The sequence below is a fragment of the Vulpes vulpes genome, chromosome 4 (assembly GCF_048418805.1).
Source record: "Vulpes vulpes isolate BD-2025 chromosome 4, VulVul3, whole genome shotgun sequence".
Taxonomy (NCBI): domain Eukaryota; kingdom Metazoa; phylum Chordata; class Mammalia; order Carnivora; family Canidae; genus Vulpes; species Vulpes vulpes.
The window spans coordinates 89,340,733-89,365,824 of NC_132783.1; the positions used below are offsets into that span (position 1 = coordinate 89,340,733).

Genomic DNA, 25,092 nt, shown 5'->3' on the forward strand with positions numbered 1-25,092 from the left:
ACATGTCAGTAATTGTTCAAATCCCTTAGTATGTATTATTGCATTCAATAATTTAACCATATAATGTAGCTTTATACTCAAGGTGATTGAAGCAGAGAGGCTGAAAGAAATGTCATAGATCATAGAATCATAAAACTAGAAGCAGTAGAGCCAGGATCTTCATTCAAAGAAATATGACTCTAGAACATGTGTTATGCTGATCCCTTATAAGTGGTCAAATGTATATATGTGTGTATATATAATGACATATAACATATATATTATATATATCACATGATACATCATGATACATATATTTATATTTATATTTATTTATTTATTTGTACTAGCCTTGATCGTGTGATCTTGGGCAAAAAAATACACATATTTATAATCATGATGCATCATGATAAAAATATATATATATATTTGTACTAGTTCAGATTGTGTGATCTTGGGCAAAAACCACACACTCTCCCTTGGTCCACATCAACTTTCATATGTGAAAAATGAGAGATGAATTTTACTTGATGTCATGCAAAGAGTTTTTGAGCTTTAATTCTTTTGATTTTCCACAATTTACCTCCTCTTTTCAAAGTATTCTTTCTCTCCTTTCTTCACAGTAAAGCATCACTACCACAGGTTTGGCAGCCCAGAAGATTTTTTTTTATCAGATTATTTATTTAAAAAAATAATTAAGAAAAAATGCTTAGGAAAAGGACCAGAGGAAGAAATAAGGACAGAACAAAAATTCAGTGTAGGTCCACACCAACCCTACCCGGTACTGCATGCTTTCTGATGAATAAATCTTCGCCTAGCCCACGTCCATGCCAGGAGGCCGTAGTTTAAAAACGCTGCCTGGTTCACAGCCAGTAGCCAAAGCCCTGTGTCCTGATCTGCTTAGCATAAGTGCTATCTGCATCTCGTCTAAGCTCTCGCCTCCTTGAACTCTTTAGTCACACTGTTTTCATATTTTTGGTTCACTACTATAAGGTATTTATGTTCTGACAAGATAAATCCATTAAGGCGGAGGTGGGAAAGAATTTGCTTAAAGCCACAGCCAAATGCAGTCACAGGCAATTCTTACAGACACCAGAACGATCTCCTTCGGCTATAATGCACTTTTGTGAGTGAAAATACATTGATGAGCCACTTGGGTGTGGGGAAGGAGCCCTCCAAAGGTGGATGAGAAAACAATAGGACAGATCTTCCCTGAATAATAAGAAAAAGTAGACTTTCAAGAAGCAACCCAGTTCAAGGAGAGTTACCTGTTAGACCCAGTGGGACAATGTGGTCGCCAGCAGGGGACTGCAGGGAAGGGGAAAGTCAGAGGTGTCCTGCAGAGTTGGGGGCTCACACATTTTTAAGAAGAGATATATCTAATAGGTTGTTTTTAAGCTCTCTGCTCTGAAATGCTGTGATGTCTTTCCCTCCATTACCTTCATGGTCAGTAAAGGAACCTACATGGACAGCCTTGAGACAGCAATGTTTTGGAGTAAGGGGGGGTGGGCATATCCATAAAGTACTGGAGGTTAGGTGTGGGGGCCAGAGCAGCATTAACAGGTGGTCCAGAAGGGACGCCTGGGTGGCTCAGTGGTTGAGCATCTGCCTTTGGCTCAGGTCGTGACCCCGGGGTCCTGGGATCCAGTACCACATCGGGCTCCCTGCAGGGAGCCTGCTTCTCCCTCTGCCTGTGTCTCTGCCTCTCTCTGTATCTCTCATGAATAAATATATAAAATAAAAAAAAAAAACTAACAGGTGGTCCAGTGGACTGCTGACCCCTTTTTAGACCTGATTTAAATCTGTTTTTTCCCCACATTCAGTATAAAGGAGTGATCCTTCCAGTTGGGGCGGGAGGGAAAGTTATGCTCTAGCAGGAATGCATAGTGTCATCCTGGTTTGAATGCACGTGGCTGGTGCCACGTCTGCCAAGGACCATTGAGATTGGGTAGTCTGTGGTCATTACACTTATAGATCATTTTCATGGTAGCCTCATCACTGTTTCTCAAGTGTGAAAATGTGTAAGAATCATAGGAAGTGGGTAGAGTTGTTAGAATGAAGACTGGTTTAATAGACACAGATTTGATTTAGAGCAGGACCTGAGATTTTCTATTTTGAGTAAGACCCTAAGGGATGTTTTGAGATATTAATGAAATAATATATGTAAAGTGCCTATATGTAATAGGTATTTGATAAACACTACATATTTTTGTATTTTTAAATATAATTCAAAGTTTTTAAAGGAATATTTGACCTTATAATGATCCTCTCTTTTTTTGAGGTATAATTCACACTCCACAACAATTAGTGACTTTTTTGTATATTCGTAAGATTGTGCAACATCAATACTCTGCAATTCCAGCGTATTTTCATTACCCCAAAAAGAAACGCTGTACTTGTTAGTACTCACTCCTATTCCTTCCTTCCGTCGCACCTTAGACACCACTACTTACAGTCTATCTGAAAGGATTTGCTTATTCAGAACATTTCATATAAATGGAATAAAATAATACGTGATCCTTTAAGTTTGGCTTTTTCCATTTAGCATAAACTTTTCAATATTCATCCATGATGTAACATATGTCAATTTTTCATTCCTTTTTGTGGCTGAATAATGTTGCATTGTACAAATATCCTATATATTGTTTGTGGTCATTAGGTGATGGATATTTGGATTATTTCTATTTTTTGGCCATTATTAATAATGGTGTGTTGAATATCCATGCACACATTTTTGTATAGGCATATTTTCATTTCTCTTAGGCATATAGCTATGAATAGAACTGCAAGGTTGTAAGATAATTCCCTGTTTAACTTTTAAGGAGCTGTCAAACTGTTTCCCAAAGCAGCTGCAGAATTTAACATTCCTGCCATGAAGGTTCCAGTTTCTCTAAATCCTTGCCAACACTTACCGTCCTAAATAAATAAATAAATAAATAAATACATACATACATACATACCATCCTACTGGGTGTAAAATGGTGTTTTATTGTGGGTATGATTTACATTTCTCTAATGACCATTGAACATCTTTTCAAGTGCTTCTTGGCCACTGGTACACATTTTGTTTTTGAGAAATACCTATTCAAAATCGTTTCTCATTTTATAAATCAGTTATCTGTTTTTTGTTGTTCTTGTATTGTGAGAATTCTTTATGTATTTTTATATATTATATATTTTTATATATTTTCGAGGGTTTTATATATATATATATATATATATATATATATATATATATATATATATATACCTTTACTGGATATATGATTTTCAAGTATTTTCTATCATTCTGTGTATGGTTTTATTACTTTCTTGATAGTGTCACTTAAAGCAAAAATTTTAAATGATGACGAAGTACAATTGTCTGCTACTTCTTGTGTTGCTTCTGCTTTCATTGTCGTATCAAAAACAAAATCTGTCTGGGGTACCTGGGTGGCTCAGTGGTTAAGTGTCTGCTTTTGGCTCAGGGCGTGATCCCGGGGTCTTCGGATGAGTCCCACATCAGGCTTCCTGCAAGGAGCCTGCTTCTCCCTCTGCCTGTGTCTCTGCCTCTTTCTCTGTGTCTCTCATGAATAAATAAATAAAATCTTAAAAAAAAAAATCTATCACCTAATCTAAGGTAATAAGGATTTACACATATGTTTTTTTAAGAAGAGTTTAATAGTTTTAACCCTTATAGTTAAGTCTTTGATCCATTTTGAGTTACTTTTTATATGTGTTGGAATGAAGTAGACCACTTCATTCTCTCTCCTGTGGTTATTGAGTTTTCCCAGCACCATTTGTTGAAAAGACTATTCTTGCTTCATTGAACTGCCTTGGCACCCTTGGAGAACATCATTTGCCATAAATTTGGGGTGTATTTCTGGACTCTGAGTTGTATTGCATTGATGTACATATCCATCCTTATGCCATTAGCAGAAGTTTTAGTTAGTGCAGCTTTGTAATAAGTTTTAAAACCAGGAGCGTATTTCAAATTTGTTCTTCTTTCTCAAGACTGTTTTGGCTAGTCTATATCCCTTAAACTTACAATTTTAGGATCAGCTTGTTACTTTCGGGGGTGGGGTGGGGGAAGAAAGCCAGCTAGGTTTCTGATAGGAATTACATCAAAATCTGTAGATCAATTTATCACCTAAATAATACCGATTTTTAAAATTCATCAGCAGAGGATGATTTCTTCAATTTATTTCAAGGATTCTGTACTTTTTCAGTAAACTAGTCTTATACTTCTTACGTAAAATTCATTCCTAAATATTTAATTCTTGATGCTATTCTGAACAGATTGTTTTTTCTTAAAAACATTTTCAGAGTTTCACTCACAAGTGTATAAAAATAAAATCAATTTTTTTAATATTGATTTTATATCCTGCAACCTGCTGAACTTATTTGATGTAAGTGCTGTTTCTGTGCATCTCTTAGGATTCTCTATATAATCATATCATCTGCAAATAAATAGTTTTATTTCTCCCTTATCAATCCAGATGTCCTTTATTTAATTTTTTTGCCTAATGTCCCTACCACGAACACCTAGCAGAATGTTGAACACAAGTGACAAGGGTAAACATTCTTGCTTACTACTGATTTTTAGAGGAAAGATTTACGGTTTTTGCCATTAAGTATGAGGTTAGCTGTGGGTCTTTCATAGTTATCGTCTATCAAGATGAGAAATTTCTGTTCTATTCCTTTGTTGAGTGTCTTCCTCATCAAAGACTATTGAATTTTGGGAATTTTTTTTCTGCATCTAATGAGATGACTTTGTGCTTCTTGTCTTCATTCCATTGATACGATGTATTATATTGATTGATTTTTGAAAGTTGAACCGATTTTCCATTCCTGGGATAAATTCACTTAAACATGATATAAAATTCTTTCTACGTGTTGTTAGATTGCATTTACTAATACTTTGTTATGGATTTTTGCATACACATTCATAAGGAACGTTAATCTGTAGTTTTCACTCTTTATGACATGTCAGGATAATAATAATCTCATAAACAAATTTGGAAGTATATCAGGCTAGATGAGGCTATAAATTTTTTAGAAAGGTAAGTCAAGAATTTATGTTAATTTTTCTTTTAATGTTTGGTAGGATGCACCACAGAAGTCAGCCAGTCCTGGGCTTTACTTTGTGGGACTTTTTTTTTTTTCCATAAAATTTAATCTCTTTATTTGTTTTATGTCTACTCAAATTTTCTACTTCTTCTTGAGTCAGTTTCAGGAGTTTGTGTGGTTCTAGGAACATGTTTATTTCATGTAGATAATCTAATTTGTCATCATCTAATTGGTCTTAGCAATTGTTAGGGGGTGTGTGTGTATACATATATATATGTAGATGTAGTTATATCCCTTTTTTCTATATGATTTTAGTAAGTTGAGTCCTCCCTGTCTTCATCTGACTAAAGATTTTGTCAATCTTGTCGTTTTTTTCTAAAAAGTAATATTTTGCTTCATTGATATTCTCTATTGTTTTTCCTATTTTCTATTTCATTGATTTCCATTCTAATCTTTATTCTTTCCTTCTGCTTCCTTTGGGCTCTTCTTTTTTCAGTGTTTGAAGATGCAAAGTTAGATTATTTATCTGAGAAAGTCGTTTTCAATACAGGCATTTGAGGCTATAAATTTATTCTAAACACCGTTCTAGTTATATCACATAGATTTGGGGATTATGTTTTTCCATTCTCGTTAATCTCAAGATATGTTAAAATTTCTCTGTGAGCCCTTTTTTGATCTATTGGTTATTTAGGAATGCAATGCTTAATTTCCACGTGTCTATTAATTTTTTTCAAATTTCCTTTTGTTCTTGATTTCTAATTTAATTTCATTTTGGTTGGAGAACAGTTTGAATGATTTAATTCTTTTAAATTTATTTACTCTTGTTTAAGGCCTAACATAAAGTCTATTCTAGACATTGTTCCATATGCATTTGAGAAGAATATGTATTCTGTTACCATTGCACAGTGTTCAATATATGTCTGTGGGTTTTATTGCTGTACAAGTCTTATATTTCCTTATCGACTTTTGTCTAGTTGTTCCATTCATTATTGAAATTGGCATACTGTAGCCTTGAGCTATTATTGGTCAAATGTTTATTCCTCTTTTAATTCTAGTTTTTGTTTTATGTATCTTGGAGATTCTATTTCTAGGTGTGTAAATGTTTATAATTGTTATAACTTCCTGATTAATTGGTCCATTTATCATCTTAAAATATCCAATTTTTTCAAGTTAAAATATACAATTTTTATCTTATAGTCTATTTTGTCTGTATTAGTACTCAGTCCAGCTCTCTTTCAGTTAGCATGGTAGAGCTTTAGATATTCCTTTATCTTTAACTTACTTGTGCCTTTGAAATTAAAGTATGTTTCTTACACACAGCATAGAATTGGATCTTTACTTTTGCATCTGTTTTGCCAATTTCTGCCTTTTTATTGGAGTGATGAGTTTATTTATATTTAAACATTACTACCGATAAGGTAGAGTTTGCATCTGCCATGTTGTTTTTTTCTATACGTCATCTGTCATTGATGTTCCTCTCCTCATCCATTACTTCCTTCTTTTGTGTTATTTTGCAGTATTTTAATTCCTTTGTATTCCTCTTTTTCTCTTGTATTTAATTCCCTTGTATTTTTTTATATATATGTAAATATGGTATATATTTATATATACCATATATATATATTCCTGATATATATTTAGTTTTATTCTTAATGACTTCCCTGAGGATTACACTTATCATCTTATTTAGAGCGATCTAGTTCCTATTAATAGTAACATAATTTCAAGAGTATAAAAAACTTCGAATCCATAAAGTTCTATTCCTGCCCCATTTTTTATGCTTTATTGTCATACAAATGATGCCTTTATATGCTGTATGCCCATCAACACAGATTTATAATTACTGCTTTATGTCATTTTTAAAATGACATAGAAAAAGAGACTTACAAACAAACAGTACATTTCTATTGCCTTTTCTGTTCAGCTGTAGTTACCTTTACTGGTGCTTTACTGGTGTTACTTTTATACACTTGCATTCGAGCTATTGCTGGGTGTCCTTCAATTTCATTCAAGGGATTCCCTTTAGTACTTCTTGTAAGGAAGCCATGCCAGTAACAAATTCTGTTTTTTGTTTTTGTTTTTTAATCTAGAAATGTCTTAATTTCTCCTTCTTTTTTAAAAGACCATTTTGCTGGATTTAGAATTCTTGTCTGACAATATTTTTCCTTCAGCTCTTTGAATATGGAGTGTTCTTTGAAACATGTTCCCTTCTTTGAAATTGAAATGTGTTCAGTTCTTTGGCCTATATTTAGTGCCGTCTGACCTTAATGATCTCTGAGGAAAAATCAGCCGTTAATCTTATTAGGCTTGCAGGTATAAGATGCATCACTTTTCTTTTGCTTCTTTCAAGACTCCCTCTTTGTCATTGTTCTTTGACAGACTGATTATAATGTTATGGATCTCTTTGAATTTATCCTATTTGTAGCTTGTGGAGTGGCTTAGATTTGTAGATGAATGCTTTTTCATCAAGTGTAGGAAGATTTGGCCTTTATTCCTTCAAATATTTTTTCTGCTTCTTCCTTTTTATCTTATCCTTCTGGTAATTCCATTATGCTTACCTGGTATATTCAGTGTTGTTCCACAGGTCTCTGAGGCTCTGCTAGTTTTTCTTCCTTTTCATTTTTCTGTTCCTTTAATGTGATAGTTACAATTGACCTACACAACCATTTTTATGTCATTTCAGGTTTGCTGATTTTTTGCTTCCACCTGCTTAAATCTGCTGTGGAGCTCCTCTAGTGAAATTTTCATTTCAATTTTTGCACTTTCCAACTCAAGAATTCTTATAAGATTCCTTTTTGCCATTTATATTTCTTTAATGATATTCTCTAGTGAGACATAAGTTGCAATCTGTCCTTTAGTTCTTTAGACATGCTTTTCTTTATGTCTTTGAACATATTTAAAAGAACTCACTGAAAGTCTTTGTCTAGTAAGTCTAACACCTGGGCTTCCTAAAGGACAGTGTCTTTTGATTGTTTTTTTCCTATGTATGGATCATACCTGTCTCTTTTTTTAAGATTTTATTTATTTATTCATGAGAGATATATATATAGAGAGAAGCAGAGACACAGAGGTAGAAGCAGGCTCCTCGCAGGGAGGCTGATGCAGGACTCACCCTGAGCAAAGGCAGATGCTCAACCTCTGAGCCCCTTAGGTATCCCTGGATCATACCTGTTTCTATTCATATCTCATAATTTTTGGTTAAAAGCTTGCATTTTATATAATATAATGGAACAACTCTGGAAGTCAGACTTTTCCCCTTCCTTATAGCTTGTAGTTATTGCTATTTGCAGCAGTAGTAGTTGTTGCTGTTTGTTTGCTTAATGACTTTTCTGAACTAATTCTGTAAAGCCATATGTGCTTACTGAAGTGTCTGCTCAGTTAGCTTAATGATTAATCAGTTCACAAAGGTTTCTTTAAACATCTGAAAAAAGCAAGTCTCCCAGTCTTTGGCCAATGGTTCTGTCTGTTGTGGGGCATGCCTTCAGTACTCTGGCTGTTTATAACACTGCCTGGACCTCACTTCCTACTTAGACAGAGCCTCCGGTCTGCTAGAGGTGAAAACTTAGAGCTTTGTCAGGTCTTTTCTGAACATATGCACAGCCCTATATATATGCATGGTCTTCTTTAGTCTGAGAAATACATTGGGATATTCCAAAGCCCCTATGGACATCTCATTCCCCAGCTTTTCCTTCTAAGCCTTTTGTTTAGCTTATTGTTTGCCCAACTGTTACTTACTGTATCAGACAGCCACAAAGTTAAACAGTTGCCTGTAAATTTTTTAAACAAGTTCTCCTGGGGAAAAGGCTTTTTATACTGCATGAGCTCTGAGTCATATAAAATAAATTCAGCCTCATAATTAGATTCTCAGGGAACCACCAACTCGGTCAAATAATGAAAATTCTCTGGCAATAAGGCTTTTAAAGGTCCATTTTGCCTCTTCCAGTCTGGTGGTTTTCACTGTGCTTACAGGCTATAGGTTTTTCAGGCTACTGTCAAGCTAGAGAAAGAGGGATGGAACTAGGACAGTCTTTCAGTTCTTACCAAGATCCAGCCATTTTTATCTTGAATAAATGCTCTCCAGATTGCTGCTCTGATTTATTTCCAGAGTTCTAAAAAAAAGTTGATTCTGACAATTTTTGCCAGTTTTCTCATCGTTTGTATAGAGGAGAGAATTTTCAGAGGACCTTACTCCATTATATTGCTCACATTTAATATTATTATTCTAATTATTTTTCTTTACCAAAAAATGAAATACGTTGATATCCAGAATAAATCCTTGACTGGTATGTAGACTATATTATTTTATAGGTTCCTAATGTGAGAGTTCTTTAATATATAATGCAATAGCCCATCAATAAATTGGTGATAAAAATGAGTCTGTGGAGTTACTAGATCCCTAAATATTCCTGAACTGATTAGCAATCTGTCATATTTGTAGAGGACCCATTTACTACCCATTTATTACACTTTTCTTTCAACTCAGTTGGATCAAGCCACCACCACTAATAGAAAGGACTGAAAACAGGGCTGTGAAAGACATGAGCTTCAAATCCCCAGCCCTAGCAGCACTGAGAGGAGTGGACAAGATTATACAAAAGATTCCAAAGAAAAGGGTTATGGGCTAAATGAAGGCAGTCTAAGACAGCGGCAGGATCAACATCAGTCTCCTTACTTCCACTCCAATCCCTCAGGGCAAAGAATGACAGTGGAGACAGGACTTCTTCCTCTTTTTAATAAACTTGTCCAAGGCAACAGTTTTCAAGGAATGGCATAGCCCCTACCCCTGGATATATATATATATCAGACAGCAATTGTCATCTGGGGGGAGAGAGGTGCCCTGCTGAATAAAAGATAAATCTCGACACAAACTGTTAAATTTGTTAAACTTTTTCCATATCTCAGTTTGAAAATTTATTAAAGAATGAGATTCATATATCCTCTGTATCATCCAGTATAAAGGTACCATTGAAAATAGTGACTTTTCGCTAATCACATGCATTGATAGAACTTGAACAATTTTTAATATATGTAAAATATTTTAAAATTTGCAAAATATATTTACATTTGTTTTCCATGTTAGCATCAAAATTATCCTGGAGTTAGGCAGTGCTTCCCACATTTTATGGGCCAATATAACTGAGACCCAGAGTCTCATAAAATTATTGGAGTAGTGAGGATTCCAGCCTCTAGTTAGTTTCCTAACTATTTGTTCAGTGCATTTCCCACTGCTCATATCCTTAATCACATGAAAGAATAAAAAATTTACTGGTCACAGTATCAGCTGTACCTATTGCTTTGTGGACACATATTTTTCTAAATCTATCAAATATTTGATTCCAGTGTTTTTAGAAATGATATTTGACCTTTGGCTTAGCTTAACCAAAGTCTTTGCAACTCAGTTTATGGCTTCTTTGAAAGCCCGGTGTGATGGACCAACTTTGATGTGCAGTGTTCTCTTTCTCCAGGATGACACTTCTGACACCATGTCTGGAGACAAAAGAGGGAATGACTTCATGATGTTCCATCTTCTCTCTGTCTCACACACACACATTTTTAAAATTAAAATGAAAGAAAGAAGAAATGGTCACTTTTCTGTAGGGAAAGGGAATTGCTTGGGGAATTTGAATGATGCAGGTTTGTCTGAAAGCTTTTAAAGATGAAAGGTATCACTTTTACCCATTAGCCTGTAGAATGATGAGATCCTGGGTGTTCTTTGCTACTTCAAAGGGTCACTGGAATACAGCTTCCAGGAAAGAGTGCTTGAAAGTTTTTTCTGTGTTTTTAGTTTAGTTTTGTTTTTGTTTGTGTGTGTGTGGTGGGGGGAGGGTGTGTGTGTGTGTGTGTGTGTGTGTGTGTGAAGGAGGTGTAGTTCCCTCCAGGGCTTCCTTTCAATATCCTTGCAGATCACTACAGATTTTAGTGTTCACAAACTTTTTGATTTAACTTCTAAATCTTTCTGGGGCCCTCTTATAAATTCTAATATAGGACATGAGGTATCTTTTGTCATTCTTCAAGCCTGGATAGAATTTATAGAGGTTAGACTAGAGTTCTCTCCACTTGCTTAAAGATCTATATCTATATCTATATCTATATCTATCTATATCTATATCTATCTATCTATATCTATATCCTCAGTGATCAGAGAAGGTAAGGGTGCGTTTGGAGTTCAGATTCAGGAATCTAATCATGCTTTGCTTTAAGAGTTATCTTGCTGCCTGGCCAGTTGTCCAGAGAAGTCAGATGCATGCCATGGAGAACCGTTAGGGATGTTAATTGTAAGTTTACTTCTTTAAGACTTCCAGAGAGAGCAAGGACAACAGGCAGAGCTGTGTGTGGGGTGGCAAACTGTGTAATTATTTGCAAATCGGCCTTAAGGCAGAAAGTACCAATATTTTCTGTTAAGTCTGCTTGCCAGGGGAATACTTCTTCACTAATTGAATATTTCCCAAGGAGATTATTTTTATCTTTACGTCATTCCCAAAGTGATGATTCTGAGATTTTGCCCAATATTTCCTTTAATATTTAAACCATTAACCATAAAGAAGTGTCACTTTGGTCATTAATCTTATCCAACATAGTAGAAATTATAAATTGTTTCCATTTATAGTGATTTAGGGGAGGTCAGAGTTGGGTGGATTTTCTTATTCCAGTCCCTGGTGCAGAGTTTTTCAGGAAAGCAACCATCAGTACTACAGTTGGCCGCCATTCTAAACTCCTCTTGTCTGCTTCTGAAGCAAAGTTGGCTCTCCTCCCATAGTGCAGTGGAAGCCAGTTGGCCTGGTTAGTCTCTCAGGGGGTCAACTTTGCATTTCACAACCCCTAGAAATTCCTTTGGGTAAGCAAGCCTGGAGAATGATCTGTTTTCACTTTCTGCCTCTTACTTTGTGTTTGGAATTCAACCATCACTGTTCAGTATATAGTTTTATCCCATCCATACGTGTAATCCCATTCCTATTCCATCTTATTCCCTAGATGCTTAACAGAAACTCTGCTCTCACACCTTCTCGTACTTCCTTACATAAACCAGCACTTGCACACACACACAGCCCAAACACAAAGCATGCACAAACATGATTATGGGTCAACATTCAAGAAGTCTGTAGTCACAAGAGAAGACATTCTCGCATTCTCACATCTCAGCATAAATTAAAAACAATGATTTTTGAGAGCTTGAAGTAGAAAAATAGTTATTAGCCAAACTCCCAAGAGAGGCAGCAAAAAACCTCGATATAGTTTGTGTGTTTTATAAATTATATGGGATCATATCCATGGTTTTAAAGGATTTATAGTGATAGAGTTTTATGGCTTCTAAATTCTAAAATACTCTCTGTTAAGCTAACTAGAATTTGAAGGATATTTTGTCAAATTCAGATATGCTTTTTATCTCATCCCTGTGGAATTCCTATGCTTTTTTCACTGTTTTTCACAGGCACTAAAGATTAGGAGATAATTTTACTCCGTATTTCTTACCAATGTAAGAAAGGAAGCATAAATCTAGAAGACACGTTACCACTCTCATTTTAACTAATAGTTATTAACACATGCACATTCTTAAAATGCTAGAAAAGAGAGCTATAAATTTATGTGAACATTGAAGTTGAACTTTACCTCAAGTCTGTGCTCCTGGAAAAGAACCTCTATAATTTTGGTTAGGAAAACCATCTCTACAGTTTTGGTTTTCACAAACCTCTTCACCCTTTTACTTTCAGGAAATGGCTTATCACCAAGAACCACCCTCTCCCATGTGACTTATAGATAAGACTCTGTAAACTTCTCATGACTCCCATAAGATTCACAGATGACTCCCTATTCACCTGTGGGGTCGATTCACAGATGACAATTAGACTCGTAGATGACACCCCCCACCCCACCCTTGTTTAGCAGGGATGAGACCAAACACAGACCTTTCTTCTTTCTCCTGAACATGCGTTAAAGGGCAAATATAGACCCTCCAGCCTTTTGCTCTTTGTCTCATGAATGATTATCTAATACTATGTTTGTCCTAAAACTAGATAGACAGGAAGATAAACATTTCCTGTTCGTCTGACCAAGACTTCATCTAATTGCAAAACAATCCCAACCTTAAATCACTCTTCATGCCTCCCAGTGACAATCAAAGGCAAAACCACCAAGCTGAGACATTTTGATCTTTGGATCTGGGGTGCTCTCCTTATTGCAGTTGCCTGAATAAAATCACTTTCCTGACTTGTTCTCTTTTCTCTTTGGCATCAGTGATGCTGAACGGAACTACAACTCTTTTCAGATAATTCCAAGCAAAACCGGGGCCAGTTGGTAAGTTCATTACCAAGCAGTGCTTGAATACTCTCTTTTTTCCTTTACTGTCTGCATTTAGCTTCAGCACTGCACACAGGCGTGGTCACAGACCTATATAAACAAATGTTTGTAACTTTGTTTGAAATCAGGAATTAACCGTCACCAAATGGTAAAAACTTCAAAGGTAGGATAAAGAGTGGGTTTTCCAAGTCTTCAAAACCCCCTGGAGTATCTATTTCTAAGGGGCGAGTACTGGTAGCCTCTTTGGTTTTAGTTAATATTTCTTTCTAAATAAACGAGATGATGTTTTCCTTCCTTCTTTCTCAATTTATAAGCACCAAACAAGTTTTGTCCTCTTGAGATATTCTTTCTTGGAGACGAACCAGATGGGCCACGTCTGCTGTGAGTTATTAATATTTATTCCTGGTAATTCGGTGAGTTTAATTTTTTTTAATGTTTCAAATTTTCAGGCATAGAATTTAATGATTCATCACTGAGGTATACGGCCCAGTGCTCATCCCAACAAGTGCCCTCCTTAATGCCCATCACCTGCTCGCCCCATCCCCTCACCCTCCTCCCCTCCAGCAGCCCTCAGTTTGTTTCCTAGAGCTAAGAGTGTCTTCTGGTTTTGTTTCCCTTTCTGTTTTTGTCTCTCTTTATTTTCCTTCCCTTTTCCTATGTTCATCTGTGTTGTTTCTTAAATTCCTTGTATGAGTGAAATCACATATTTGTCTTTCTCTGACTTATTTCACTTAACACTCTAGCTCTACCTACTTTATTGTAAATGACAAGATTTTATTCTTTTTTTGGCTGAGTAATATTCCATTGTGTGTGCGTGTGTGTATACACATGGAATATTACATATTGTGTGTGTATATATGTGTGTGTATATATATATACACACAAACACACACACGCGCCATATCTTTGTCATCAGTCTACGGACATTTGGGCTTTTTTCATAATTTGACTATTGCTGATTGTGCTGCTATAAATATTGGGGTGCCATGTGCTCTTTTAAGTCAGTATTTTGTGTTCTTTGGGTAAATACCTAGTAGTGCAATTGCTGAGTTGGAAGGTAGTTCTATTTTTAACTTTTTGAGGGAACTCAGTACTGTTTCCAGAGTGGCTGCACCAGTTTTTGCATGAGGAGGTCACGCAGCATGTGTGTTGCATGGCATGCAAAGGAGGGAATGAATGTGTATTTGTCACCTGGGGCTACGGGGCCAGGGCTTCTGCACAATGCCTTTTTGCTTGTCCTGAAGTTTACACACCCCTCCAATATCCGTCTTGTTGGTGGCAATCACATGGTGCCAAACTCCTGCAAATATCTCCAGCAAAACTTGTTGGAGAAGACGGGCTCCTTAGACAATACGGCACAGAGGCAATCTGCATTTTCATTAAATAAGAATATTTGGTTATTATTTTGGAGCTGCCTACCTCATGCCAAACACTACCCTAGCACATTATAGGTGACATTTTTCAGCGGCACAAACAGCTCCAAGTCGAAATCAAGTCTGCCTGACTTCCAATTTCTGCTCTTTCTCCTTTACCAAGGACTGTATTGACCCTCAGAAATACATTTCTGGACCTGATACAGGAAATAAAAGATATATTGTGGAACACGCAAAACCCCTTGTAGACTACTAATAATCTTCAGAAGAGAGATTGTGTGTGGGGGAAATAACCCTAAATTCATACTTTTATCTTAATATTCTGTTAGATAAAGTAAGTAGTTTGGCCCACGTTGGGCACATCAGCTGTTGTAACCGAAGGCCCAGGGGGTTGGCGCCAAGGCTGTCTGTGCTCAAGTTTCTATGAGCAGCTTGTGAGAAAGCGCCTATAGCACAGACAGGAAGCAAACCAGCAGAGACTTGTGGAGCATTATCCGATTGCTCTCTTTCTATAGAAGGTTATGAAAATTTCAGCCCCAAGTCTAAGGAAGCAGAATGTATGTAGATTTTTAGAAAACATGGGTAAGATGAAGCCAAAGGGTTATTTATATAAACATGAACTCACAGCAACTCTTCTCGGATGTAGCTGTATTAGCTATTATTAGGTTTCTGACAGATAATGAAGTTTGAGACACAGGTATTTTTTCTTCCATGGTAAGGAAGCATTTCAGGGAGCAGGCTTTCTGCATCACACGTCTTCTCTTCTTGCAGCTTACCTTACGCTGAACCTGATCGGGGAGTGGTGAGAAGCATGTGAATTGCCAGATGAAATTTTGCTGTAGTCTGAAAAGGGATGGAGAGAGAACATGAATCCACCACCTCTGTTTCTGAGCATGCTGTGAAGGCATTTCCTTGGATCTTACCGGAGCCCCAGATTGTTCGTGATTGCTTGATCAGCGAATTGTCAAAGCAAACCTCCACCTACCCGTCCTCCAATTTTAGACCCAATAAAATGATTTTAAAAAGAATAGAGTCGTGTGGGGAACTGATCTGAGAAAAATCTATCTACCAATATTTGGGAAAAGACGTAAGGGCTAAAAAAGGCAAACATAGATGAAGGATCAAACACTAGGTAAGACGAGCATTAATGGTAACTTTGAGCACCAAGAGTCAAGTCCCATGTTGGTGCCCTAAAATGTAGGCAGTTTGAATTCAATGCAAAAAAAAAAAAAGAAAAAAAAAACAATTAGGGAACAACCCCCATGGCACCCAGATCCTTCAACACAGAGTTTCTAGCTCATTCTCCACTTCTTAATGCCATAGGATGGCTCCACGCCTTCTTAGCAATGGCAGGTGTGTAAACTGCCCCTTGACTTGTGATTCCTGCTGCTTGTGTGTCTATCCCAGTGCAGTGAGGCCATCCAGATGCTCCCCTAGCTCTTTCTGTTTTAGAACAAGGCTCAGTGCTTGTGCCCCTCTGGCTTTGAGCTCAGCACAGTTTCTGCCAAAGAAACCTTCCCGAGAATCCTCCCTCCATCTACAACCGTGGTGCCGTCTACCCAGTTCTTAGTTAACCTATTTTGAAATTTTGGCATTGTCCTCTGGCAACTCCCACAGGAATTTCACATCCATGTTATCGCAGTGCCTCACTCAAAACTTTGAATTTCACATCCTGCTCTTCAGTGTTTCCTAATTTGTGAGAGCGCAGTTAGGTCTGAGCACCGTCACAATCACCTTTTTTTGACTAGGATTAATATTTGGAACTGGGATGCTTTACACTTTGTGGTTTTTGCTCTGTGGAACTTATGAATCGTAGCGTTTGTTTAATTTGTGATATTGGGATATAATGCTCAAATCCTTGGAGTCAAGGTGTTGTGAAGGGGCAGATCCACCCGGGGAAATTTTCTAGTACATTTTGGGTGCATCTTATGTGTAAGACATAAAGGGTTTGCAAGAACTAAATAAGATTGCTTGTTGAGCCCTAGGAAGCAAACAAGGTTTCTCTTTTTTAAAAGGCCACCACAATTTACTATGAAATGTGACTGTAATAATAGTAGTGGACTAAACCAAGAGAGAATTAAAAAAATATGCATCCATGGGAAGGTTAACCTCATTAATCCTTTAAAAAATTTTTTGTGAAATGTTTTGAGATACCAGGTTGTCTACACACACAGGATCCTAGTGAATATAATGAAGAATATTATGATTCTGCAGGCTGCACTGGGTTCTGTAGTAACTACATTTATCCAGGGAATACACCGCTCATAAAAGGGCAACCGAGTGCTCCCAGGAGTGTTAAGTCCTCTGGCCTGTGAGGATAATAAATAGATTGGAGATATTTGGATCTAAGAAGAGATGTTCTAGGTAATCATCCCCAAAAGGTGTGTGCTTTGTGGTGCAAAACAGTACTTCTCATTTTCTGAGAGACTACTTAATTTACACATTTTGTTTGTTTGCTTATTGTCAGTTTCTCCTACTAGAATGAGTTCCATGAAGGTAAAGAGTTTGTTTTGTTTTCTCTCGGAACTTCCGTGCCTGGCACCTGGTTCGTGAAAGGTTTATCTAAAAGAAGATAGAGACTGTGTCAATGAGCTAAGAGAAGGGTAAAAGTGGAAGGAGGCAGATTTTTTGGCTCAACACACAGGCTTTTGTAATTATGGACACTATCTGCATGCTGGGCCAGGAAGAGGTGCCTTCTCTAGAGCTCCAGCTGGATCCCGATGACTGTTGGGCTGGGACATGTTTGGGGATGGCACAGTGGGGGTGGTTGGCCACCAAGTTCATTTCCAGCCTTGTGGTCCTGAAGATGGGCCTTTGCCAAAGGCTTGACGATGGAGGGAACCCAAGATGATGACATTGTGTCCTGAATGATGGTAACTAATTGAACTTGGGGTATGAAAGGTAAGGGGTCAGGGATGGCGTTGATCCTCCCGGCTTCTGTACTTTGAGGACGCTGAAAGTAAAGACTGACGTTCAACAGAAAAGCTGCCTGTGGGCAAACTTGAAGTGATGGTTATAAATCTTGAGTTTAATGTGTTAGTGGGTCACACAGGAGACATCCAGAGGGTGATTATTTTCAGGTAGATATGGAGCTCAGGAGAGCCTGAGGTATGTATGCCTATTTTTTAAGAAAAATCCACACCCCTCTCTCCAGGAAGGTATCTGAAAAATGATGCTTAAAAGATGCCTTAGGTGAGTAGATCACTTAGCTCTACAATTTCATATAATTATGTGGAATGTAAGTGTCATAGTTTCACTTCACACATAAGAAGATAGAAGCCCAGAGTGACTTTTTTTTGCTTCTTCTTGCCAGAGGTCTAACTTGAATCCCTGTCTTCGGAGTCTGAGTGTGAAGCTATGTCTCCAGTGTTCTGCTTTAGGGAATGGAGAGTCATCAGAATGAGACTCCTTCTGATGGGACGGACTAGCTGGTTGCTCACTGGCAGGGAGAGTGTCCAGCACTTGTCCTTGCCTCAGCTGTGGACACACCCCTCCCCAATTCCAGTTCCAGGGCTCACCACCTGCTACTGGGAAGCCTCACAATAAAGCTGAGAGTCCACGATGGCTGCAAACTTCCTTGGATGGGCTGGTACGACGTGCTCCCCAGGACAAGGCTATCTCAGTGCTGGGCTCTTCTCCCCCTCCTCTAGTGAGGATGTTCACTGTGAGAGCAGCTAAACGGGTAGTCAGGTGCAATGACTTGGGATCTGGGAGAAAATGAGCTCGCCAGGGAGCCATGAATAAGTTGTTAGAGCTAAGTGGAAAGGAGAAGTGGAGGGAATTTGGAGAGGCAGCTGAAGAAGGCAGTGGGGAGCATTGAGGCAACATGGGGTAGATTCACTGAGAACACCGTTTCGGGAGAGCATCTGTCCAGCAGCAGCATTAGAGCATCTCTTTGTACCCTGGAATGACTTCAGTGGGCAACGAAGGAAGAGGTTGCTGGGGGAGCCAACGAACTAGGAGTGTTTTCTGGAAAAGTAATCTCCTGTCTCATGGGGCTGACGTCCGCACCTGCTATACTTTCACAACGTTTTGTGTGAAAGCTAAGTTTTATTTGCTCTACAGAAAAGGCTGGGCAGTAACTGCCCACCACCCACAGAAGATAGAGACTGGGTCAATTTTTACTTAACAGGCCTGTGCCTTGCAATGGAAAGCCAGAGGATTGTGGCATCCTTTTTCTTTCTCTCCCCCCCCCCCTTCTTGCCATTTTTGGAACCATAATTCAGCACTACTGGATTAGGCATGTTCTCTCAAACTAAAAATCAAAAGCTCTCCTATGGGGAAAGTCTCAATGTTATACTTGAAAGAGGTGACAGCCGCATTACTGCCATCAAAAATAATTTATTAACTGTGTCTGTGTAAAATATTCTGGTAGGCACCAAATCCCAGGGGCTTTCTGTTTCAATGCATCCTCTGCTCCCTGCAGTCTTCCCCGCATACTGTTAGGCTCTCCACCTGCGAATAAAATGGATACCTTGAAAACTTGGTCCCCGTGGAGGCTCTGAGGGTACAAGGGGACGCTGGCTCCTGCATGGGTGCCAGTCTTGCGGTGCTGGGGAGGTGTCCCAGGAGGCGGGCATCCTCAGCTTCTCATTCTCAGAGCTTGTAAATAAAAACATCTTTCCAGCTTCCACCGTAGACCAGGAAATCTGGGGGGGGGGGGGGAGAGTTGACAAGCAAGGTTTTGCATCATCAGCATAAAGCAGGCCGCTGCTGGCTCGCTCTCAGCCTTTCCCTGGCTCCCTCGCCCAGTACCCCGAGCCCCCAGGCAGGTCCGTCCCCCCGCTGCACCTGACATACAGGTACGCCGGCGCCTCTGCACCCCAGGTAAGAAACCAGCAACGCAATATGGGATCCCTACCCGGATCCTTCCAGATTCTACCTCTGACCATCGGTCGCCCCGTGTGAACATGTGCACCTGTGCTTTCATCTACATTTAGGGACGAGCCTTTTTTTTTTTTTTTTTAAGGTAAGTTATCCTCCATCTGCCAGGTGTCCGTGCACGAAGGTCCTGTGCCCCACCGGCAGCTCCCGGGGGCCCCGGCCCGCAGCGCGGCTCTGACCCCGCGGGGTCCTGGGCTGCCGGCTCGTGGGCTCGCCCGGAGCGGCCTCCATCAGGGGCGGGGGGAGGCGCCGCTCCGCCCGCAGCCCAGCCCGTCGGCGGCGGCGGCCCCGCGCACGGCGCACCCTCCCGGCGGCCGCAGCTCGCCCGGAGCCACCTGCCGCCCGAGCTCCGCCCCGGGGCCACCTGCCGCCCGAGCTCCGCGGCGCCCCCGGCCCCGCCGCGGCGCCCCGCCGCCCCCCACGCGTGACCCGGCGGCCATCGCCAACCTCCGGCTCCCGGGCTCGCGGACTTGGGTCCCCGGCGGCGGCGGCGGCGGCGGCGGAGGAGGCGAGCCCGGCCGCTCGCCCTCCGCGCTGCGCTCGGATTGGTCTCTCCCGGGGAGCGCCGGCCGAGGGTTGGCTGCGGGCCGGCTGAAGAACAGGTGCGCCGAGCTCCGGGCTCGCCGAGCAGCCGCCGCGGGACCCCTGTGTCGGAATGCGGCTCCCCGGCGCCCGGCGCGGCCCCTGATCCCGGGCGAGGCCCGGCGGGAGGGCGGGAGGGCGCCCCGAGGATGCCGGCGCGGCTGGGGCGCAAGCAGGCGGCGGGCGGCGGCGGGAGCAGCGGGAGCAGCAGCAGCAGCAGCAGCAGGAGCAGCGGCGGCGGCGGCGGCGGCAGCAGCATCAGCTTCAGCAGCGGCAGCGGCGGCGGCGGCGGCGGCGGCGGCGGGCGCGGGGCCCCGGCGCGCAGGAGGCCGCTCGGAGGGCTGCACACGCGCCCCGCCGCTCCCTGACCGGCCCCGCGTCCGCGCTCCCCGCCGCCCCCTCCCCTCCCCTCCCCTCCCCTCCCCTCCCCTCCCCGGCCCGCGTCCCCTCCCCCGCCCCTCGCCTCCCCGCCCGCCGCCCGCCTCTCGGGGGGAGGGGCGTGGGGGCAGGGAGCCGATTTGCATGCGGCCGCCGCGGCCGCTGCCTGCGCCCGAGCCCGAGCCCGAGCCCGCCGCCGCCGCCGCCGCCGCCGCCGGAGCCCGGCCCGCGCGGCCCCATGCCTGTGGCGCGGCCCTCGGGGGGGCGGAGGTGAAGACCGGCTCCTAGGATGAGTGAGGGCGCGGCCGCTGCCTCGCCACCGGGAGCCGCTCCGGCAGCCGCCGCCTCGGCCGAGGAGGGCACCGCGGCGGCTGCGGCGGCGGCGGCGGCGGGCGGGGGCCCGGACGGCGGCGGCGAAGGGGCGGCCGAGCCCCCCCGGGAGCTGCGCTGCAGCGACTGCATCGTGTGGAACCGGCAGCAGACGTGGCTGTGCGTGGTGCCCCTGTTCATCGGCTTCGTCGGCCTGGGGCTCAGCCTCATGCTGCTCAAATGGATCGTGGTGGGCTCCGTCAAGGAGTACGTGCCCACCGACCTGGTGGACTCCAAGGGGATGGGCCAGGACCCCTTCTTCCTCTCCAAGCCCAGCTCCTTCCCCAAGGCCATGGAGACCACCACCACCACCACGGCCACCGCGTCCCCCGCCACCCCCTCCGCCGGCGGCGCCGCCTCCTCCAGGACGCCCAACCGGATTAGCACGCGCCTGACGACCATCACGCGGGCGCCCACTCGCTTCCCCGGGCACCGGGTGCCCATCCGGGCCAGCCCGCGCTCCACCACGGCGCGGGGCACGGCGGCGCCCCCGACGGCCCTGCCCACCACGGCCGCGGTCTTCGGCGGCAGCGCGCCGGGCTCCCGCCCCCCGGGCCCGGGGGCGCCCAGCACGCAGGCCGTGCCCTCCTGGCCCACTGCGGCACACGCTACCTCCTCCTACCTCCACGACTCGACTCCGTCCTGGACCCTGTCCCCCTTCCAGGAGGCTGCCTCCACCTCCGCCGCCGCCGCCGCCGCCGCCGCCGCCTCCTCCTCGCCTTCCTCCTCCCCGACCACCGCCACGCCGGAAACTAGCACCAGCCCCCGACTCCGTAAGTACAGCCCGGGCCCCGAGGGCCGGTGCCCCCGAGCGGCCGCGCGCCCCCGCCCCCGCCCCCCCGCCGGCCTCCCAGCCGCCTGCAGCGCTCGGCCCGGCCCGCGGTGGGCGCCCCGGCCTCCTCCGGGGGTCCCGCCCCGGCCCGACGCCCTCCGAAGGGTTAACCGGGCGCGAGGAGCGCTCGCTGCAGCCCTGCGGGCGAGCTCGGGATGCGGGCCCTGGGGGCCCTGGGAGCCCCGGGCGGGGGGCAGGGGGCAGGGGGGCAGGGGGGGCCTCCCCGAAGCACCGGGGCCTCTCGCCGCCGCTGGGAAGCGGGGGAAGGAAAGCACAGCAAACTGACCGACGATAAGCCGCGGAGGGAAGTTGTGTCCCCGCGGGGGTGCGGGGCCGAGCCCCCCCGCAGGTGATGGAACGGACCGCAAGGACTACGGAGCCCCGGCCCGACCCGGGCGGGGAGCTGCAAGGGTTAACTGGAAGCCAGTGGGGGAGGTGGGAAGGGAGGTGGTCCTGGGCGGAGGGCTGAGCCCACCCCCCGGCACCCCCCCAGCCCGCCCCAGGCCCTTCCGGGGTGCAGAGGTTGGTCCCCTGGCCTCAGCGAGTTCAGCAGGGTGGGGGGGCGGGATGGGAAGGGAGCCCCGCCGAGCTACAGCCTCTGGGGTCCTGATGGAGGAGCAGCTTTTTCAGCCCTGTCAAGCGTTTGCTTTTGTTCCTTTCCCGAAGGTGGGGGTGAACCCCCTGTCCCCTCCCTCTGCACCTGAGCCGGAGGAGAGGAATTGCACGCGGAGTTCTCTGCACCTGGGGAGGGGGGTGGGGGGGACGTCCAGCCCCTTGCAAACGGGTCACTCTGCGCACGGAGCATCTCCAGCCCTGGCGGCGCGGTTGCTGCCAGGAGGGGGCCGACTGACCGCCCCCCCCCCCCCCACAGGGGCCGCTTCCCCTGTATTAGTAGAAGTGGTGGATATTTCCCCTTTATCTTTACAAATGTTCTATGAGACTAATTGATTGACCTCCCCCCACCCCGCACCCCCCACCTTGCTCTTATTCTTAGGAAGTGTTAGCGAGCTTCTGCGTCTGACTATTGATCAGGATATGGGAAACACTTTGCAACCTGTGAAGGTTATTTAGGACAAACCCCCAGCCTGCCAGGGCAAGTTCCCTGCGAGCGAGCCTGCCCTCCCAGAGCTGTCTGGTTGTGCCGTCCTTAACGTTGCGTTTCTGTTCTGAGCGATCACATCTGGAGAGGAAGGGGAGAGGACTCATCATTCACTCTTCCGTAGGAACACCTGGGTTGGATTCAAGTCCTCTGGCAGTTTTTTCATTTCTCTGGCCTGGGGTCTCACCCTGGGTGTTATTTAACCCTTACAACTTTTTTTTTTTTTTTTCATTTAAAGGATTTAGTACATTTGTGTGTAAAAATCCAAGAGAGAAATTGCTGAACGCCCTTACTCTGTTTGGGGAAGAAAATAGGCTGAAGATAAATTGGGAGTCAGGGAGAAGAGGGGAAGGAGGGAAGCTGCCACAAACCAGAATGGCAGGCAGACCGGTAACTTGCTGCTTCCCTCTCCTTTGGCTGAAGCAGTCATTTTTGAGAGCGCATTTTCTCAGGACGTGTTTGGAGGCTTAGATCTCAGCAGACCTGGCTGGAGTTTTGTGGAGGATAAAGGATGTGCAAGTGTCTGCATGGACATAGTCAGTGGTTTGAACACGCATATGTATCTATCCCGGAGACCTGAGATTTTTATCTTTTGACGCAATAGATACGAATAATCGAGTGTGGGTGTCCTTCTTCACTGTATGTGTGTGTGTGTCTATATGTGTGGGGGGGTCTTCTACATGGGGGGGGGATATTTCATGTTCTTTCTCAAATGATTTCCTTGCTTGCGTTCCATTCCGGAGGTCTTTAAAGAAAAGCCCAAGGTAATTATTTCTGCCTCTCCATGCTCCTTTTCTACATACTGTGGAAGGGAATGGCAGCCTGTTTAATAAGTAATGATTATTGACAGGGCTCTCAGCCCCAAGGAAAAGGGGCGATGGGGGGGGGAGAATCTGTAAATGGTGTCAATGTTCACTTAGACATATAAGCAGCATTTGTTTTATGTGTATCTGAGGTCCAGCTCTTGCTCATTTTTTTAAACCTGCAACAAGGAGTTGAATTAAAGGATAAAACACGAGTATGCAAATCCAATAGAAACTGACCTGGTTTGCATATATCAACAAGGGGAATTTTAATGAAAGGAAGATTAGGCGGTTTCCATAAAAGACGAATTTAAATAGATTGGTTTATATGGTAATTTAAAGAAAAGAATAGTTTAATTATTATTTTTTGTCCAAGATCACAGGATGATTAACAAAAGGATAGAAGGATTTCATTTGAGGGATTGTTAGCACGGCTACTGTGGACTGAAGAATGGCCTGAGTATCTGGCATTTTATTTTTCACTTGTTTTGATTATGTTACTAAAGTTCCCAGGAGAGAAATTCCCCTTTTTCCTAGTTCCTATCTTCAGACTTCAATAGATTTTTTTTTTGTTTTCTCTTTCCTTTCTTCCTTTCTTCCTTCCTTCTTTCTTCTTTTTTAAATGAGAGTCATGAATTATGTTGTAGCACCTGAGGACAGCTGAGGATGAGGCTGTGATTTTTCAAGACAAAGTCACAAATTCCGTAGTGGCCAAGATCTTTGCTCTTGAACTGAACATCTCAGGGCTTACCGAATGAATGTCTTTGTGTTTGTCTTAGGTCAGTCAGAAGGATCTGCTCTGTAAAGGCAGCACAGCTCTTTGGAGGAGGAGAGTCTGGTTCCCTCTTACAAACACACTTGCTGATGGGTAGTAGGCAAAACACAAGCTATTTTTGTTATGGGGAAGGCTGCGTTTAGAAGACTCTAATTTTCTGTAGGGTCGAAGACAAAGATTGAATTTAAAAGGCAGAAGGAAGGGAAGGGCCTGAAGCCCACTATTCTCTTGTCCTCTTCCAACCTTTGGACCATGAGCTGGACCAAAACTTTCTTCCACGTTACCGGGATCTCCTGTTTTCCCAGTTAGTTGGCCAAGATTTGCTTTAGCTTCAGATGTTTTAGAAACAAATTATCTTGAACATATAGCCACCAGATCATTTCACCAAAAACCTCCTCGAAGCGTTTGGCCTCCGAGAGTGTAGAGTAGTTCACAAATTTTTCAAGACGAAGGGAGATTTACTATAGACAGTGGAGGAAGAGTGATTTTGACCGGTTTACAAACAGCCTTCTACAGCACAGTGAATTGTATTTTCAGACTTGGAACTTATATGTAGAGTGTTGTCCGTGCCAGTCTGGATAGTTACTTGACTCAGCTGGAAGCACTGTTTTCACAGTTCAGAGTTCAGAGTCAGTCATTGGCTGAATTCAGATATACTGGAGAAAAGGAACCAC

The 25,092-nt window shown here is 43.3% G+C and overlaps 1 protein-coding gene across 7 annotated transcripts in view; it reads left to right on the forward strand.

The window, feature by feature from the left end:
- Positions 1–20,709: 20,709 nt before the first annotated feature.
- Positions 20,710–25,092, forward strand: part of NRG3 (neuregulin 3) — a 1,028,669-nt gene continuing 1,024,286 nt past the window's right edge. For 4 of the 7 annotated variants that reach the window (XM_072756374.1, XM_026009256.2, XM_072756375.1 and 1 more), the window contains exon 1: positions 20,711–21,682. In XM_072756374.1, the coding sequence (XP_072612475.1) occupies positions 20,830–21,682 (853 nt within the window). In that variant the 5' untranslated portion in view covers positions 20,711–20,829. Of the gene's footprint in view, positions 21,683–25,092 lie in introns of all 7 variants that reach the window. The other 3 variants (XM_072756372.1, XM_072756373.1, XM_072756376.1) reach the window with 1 other exon arrangement.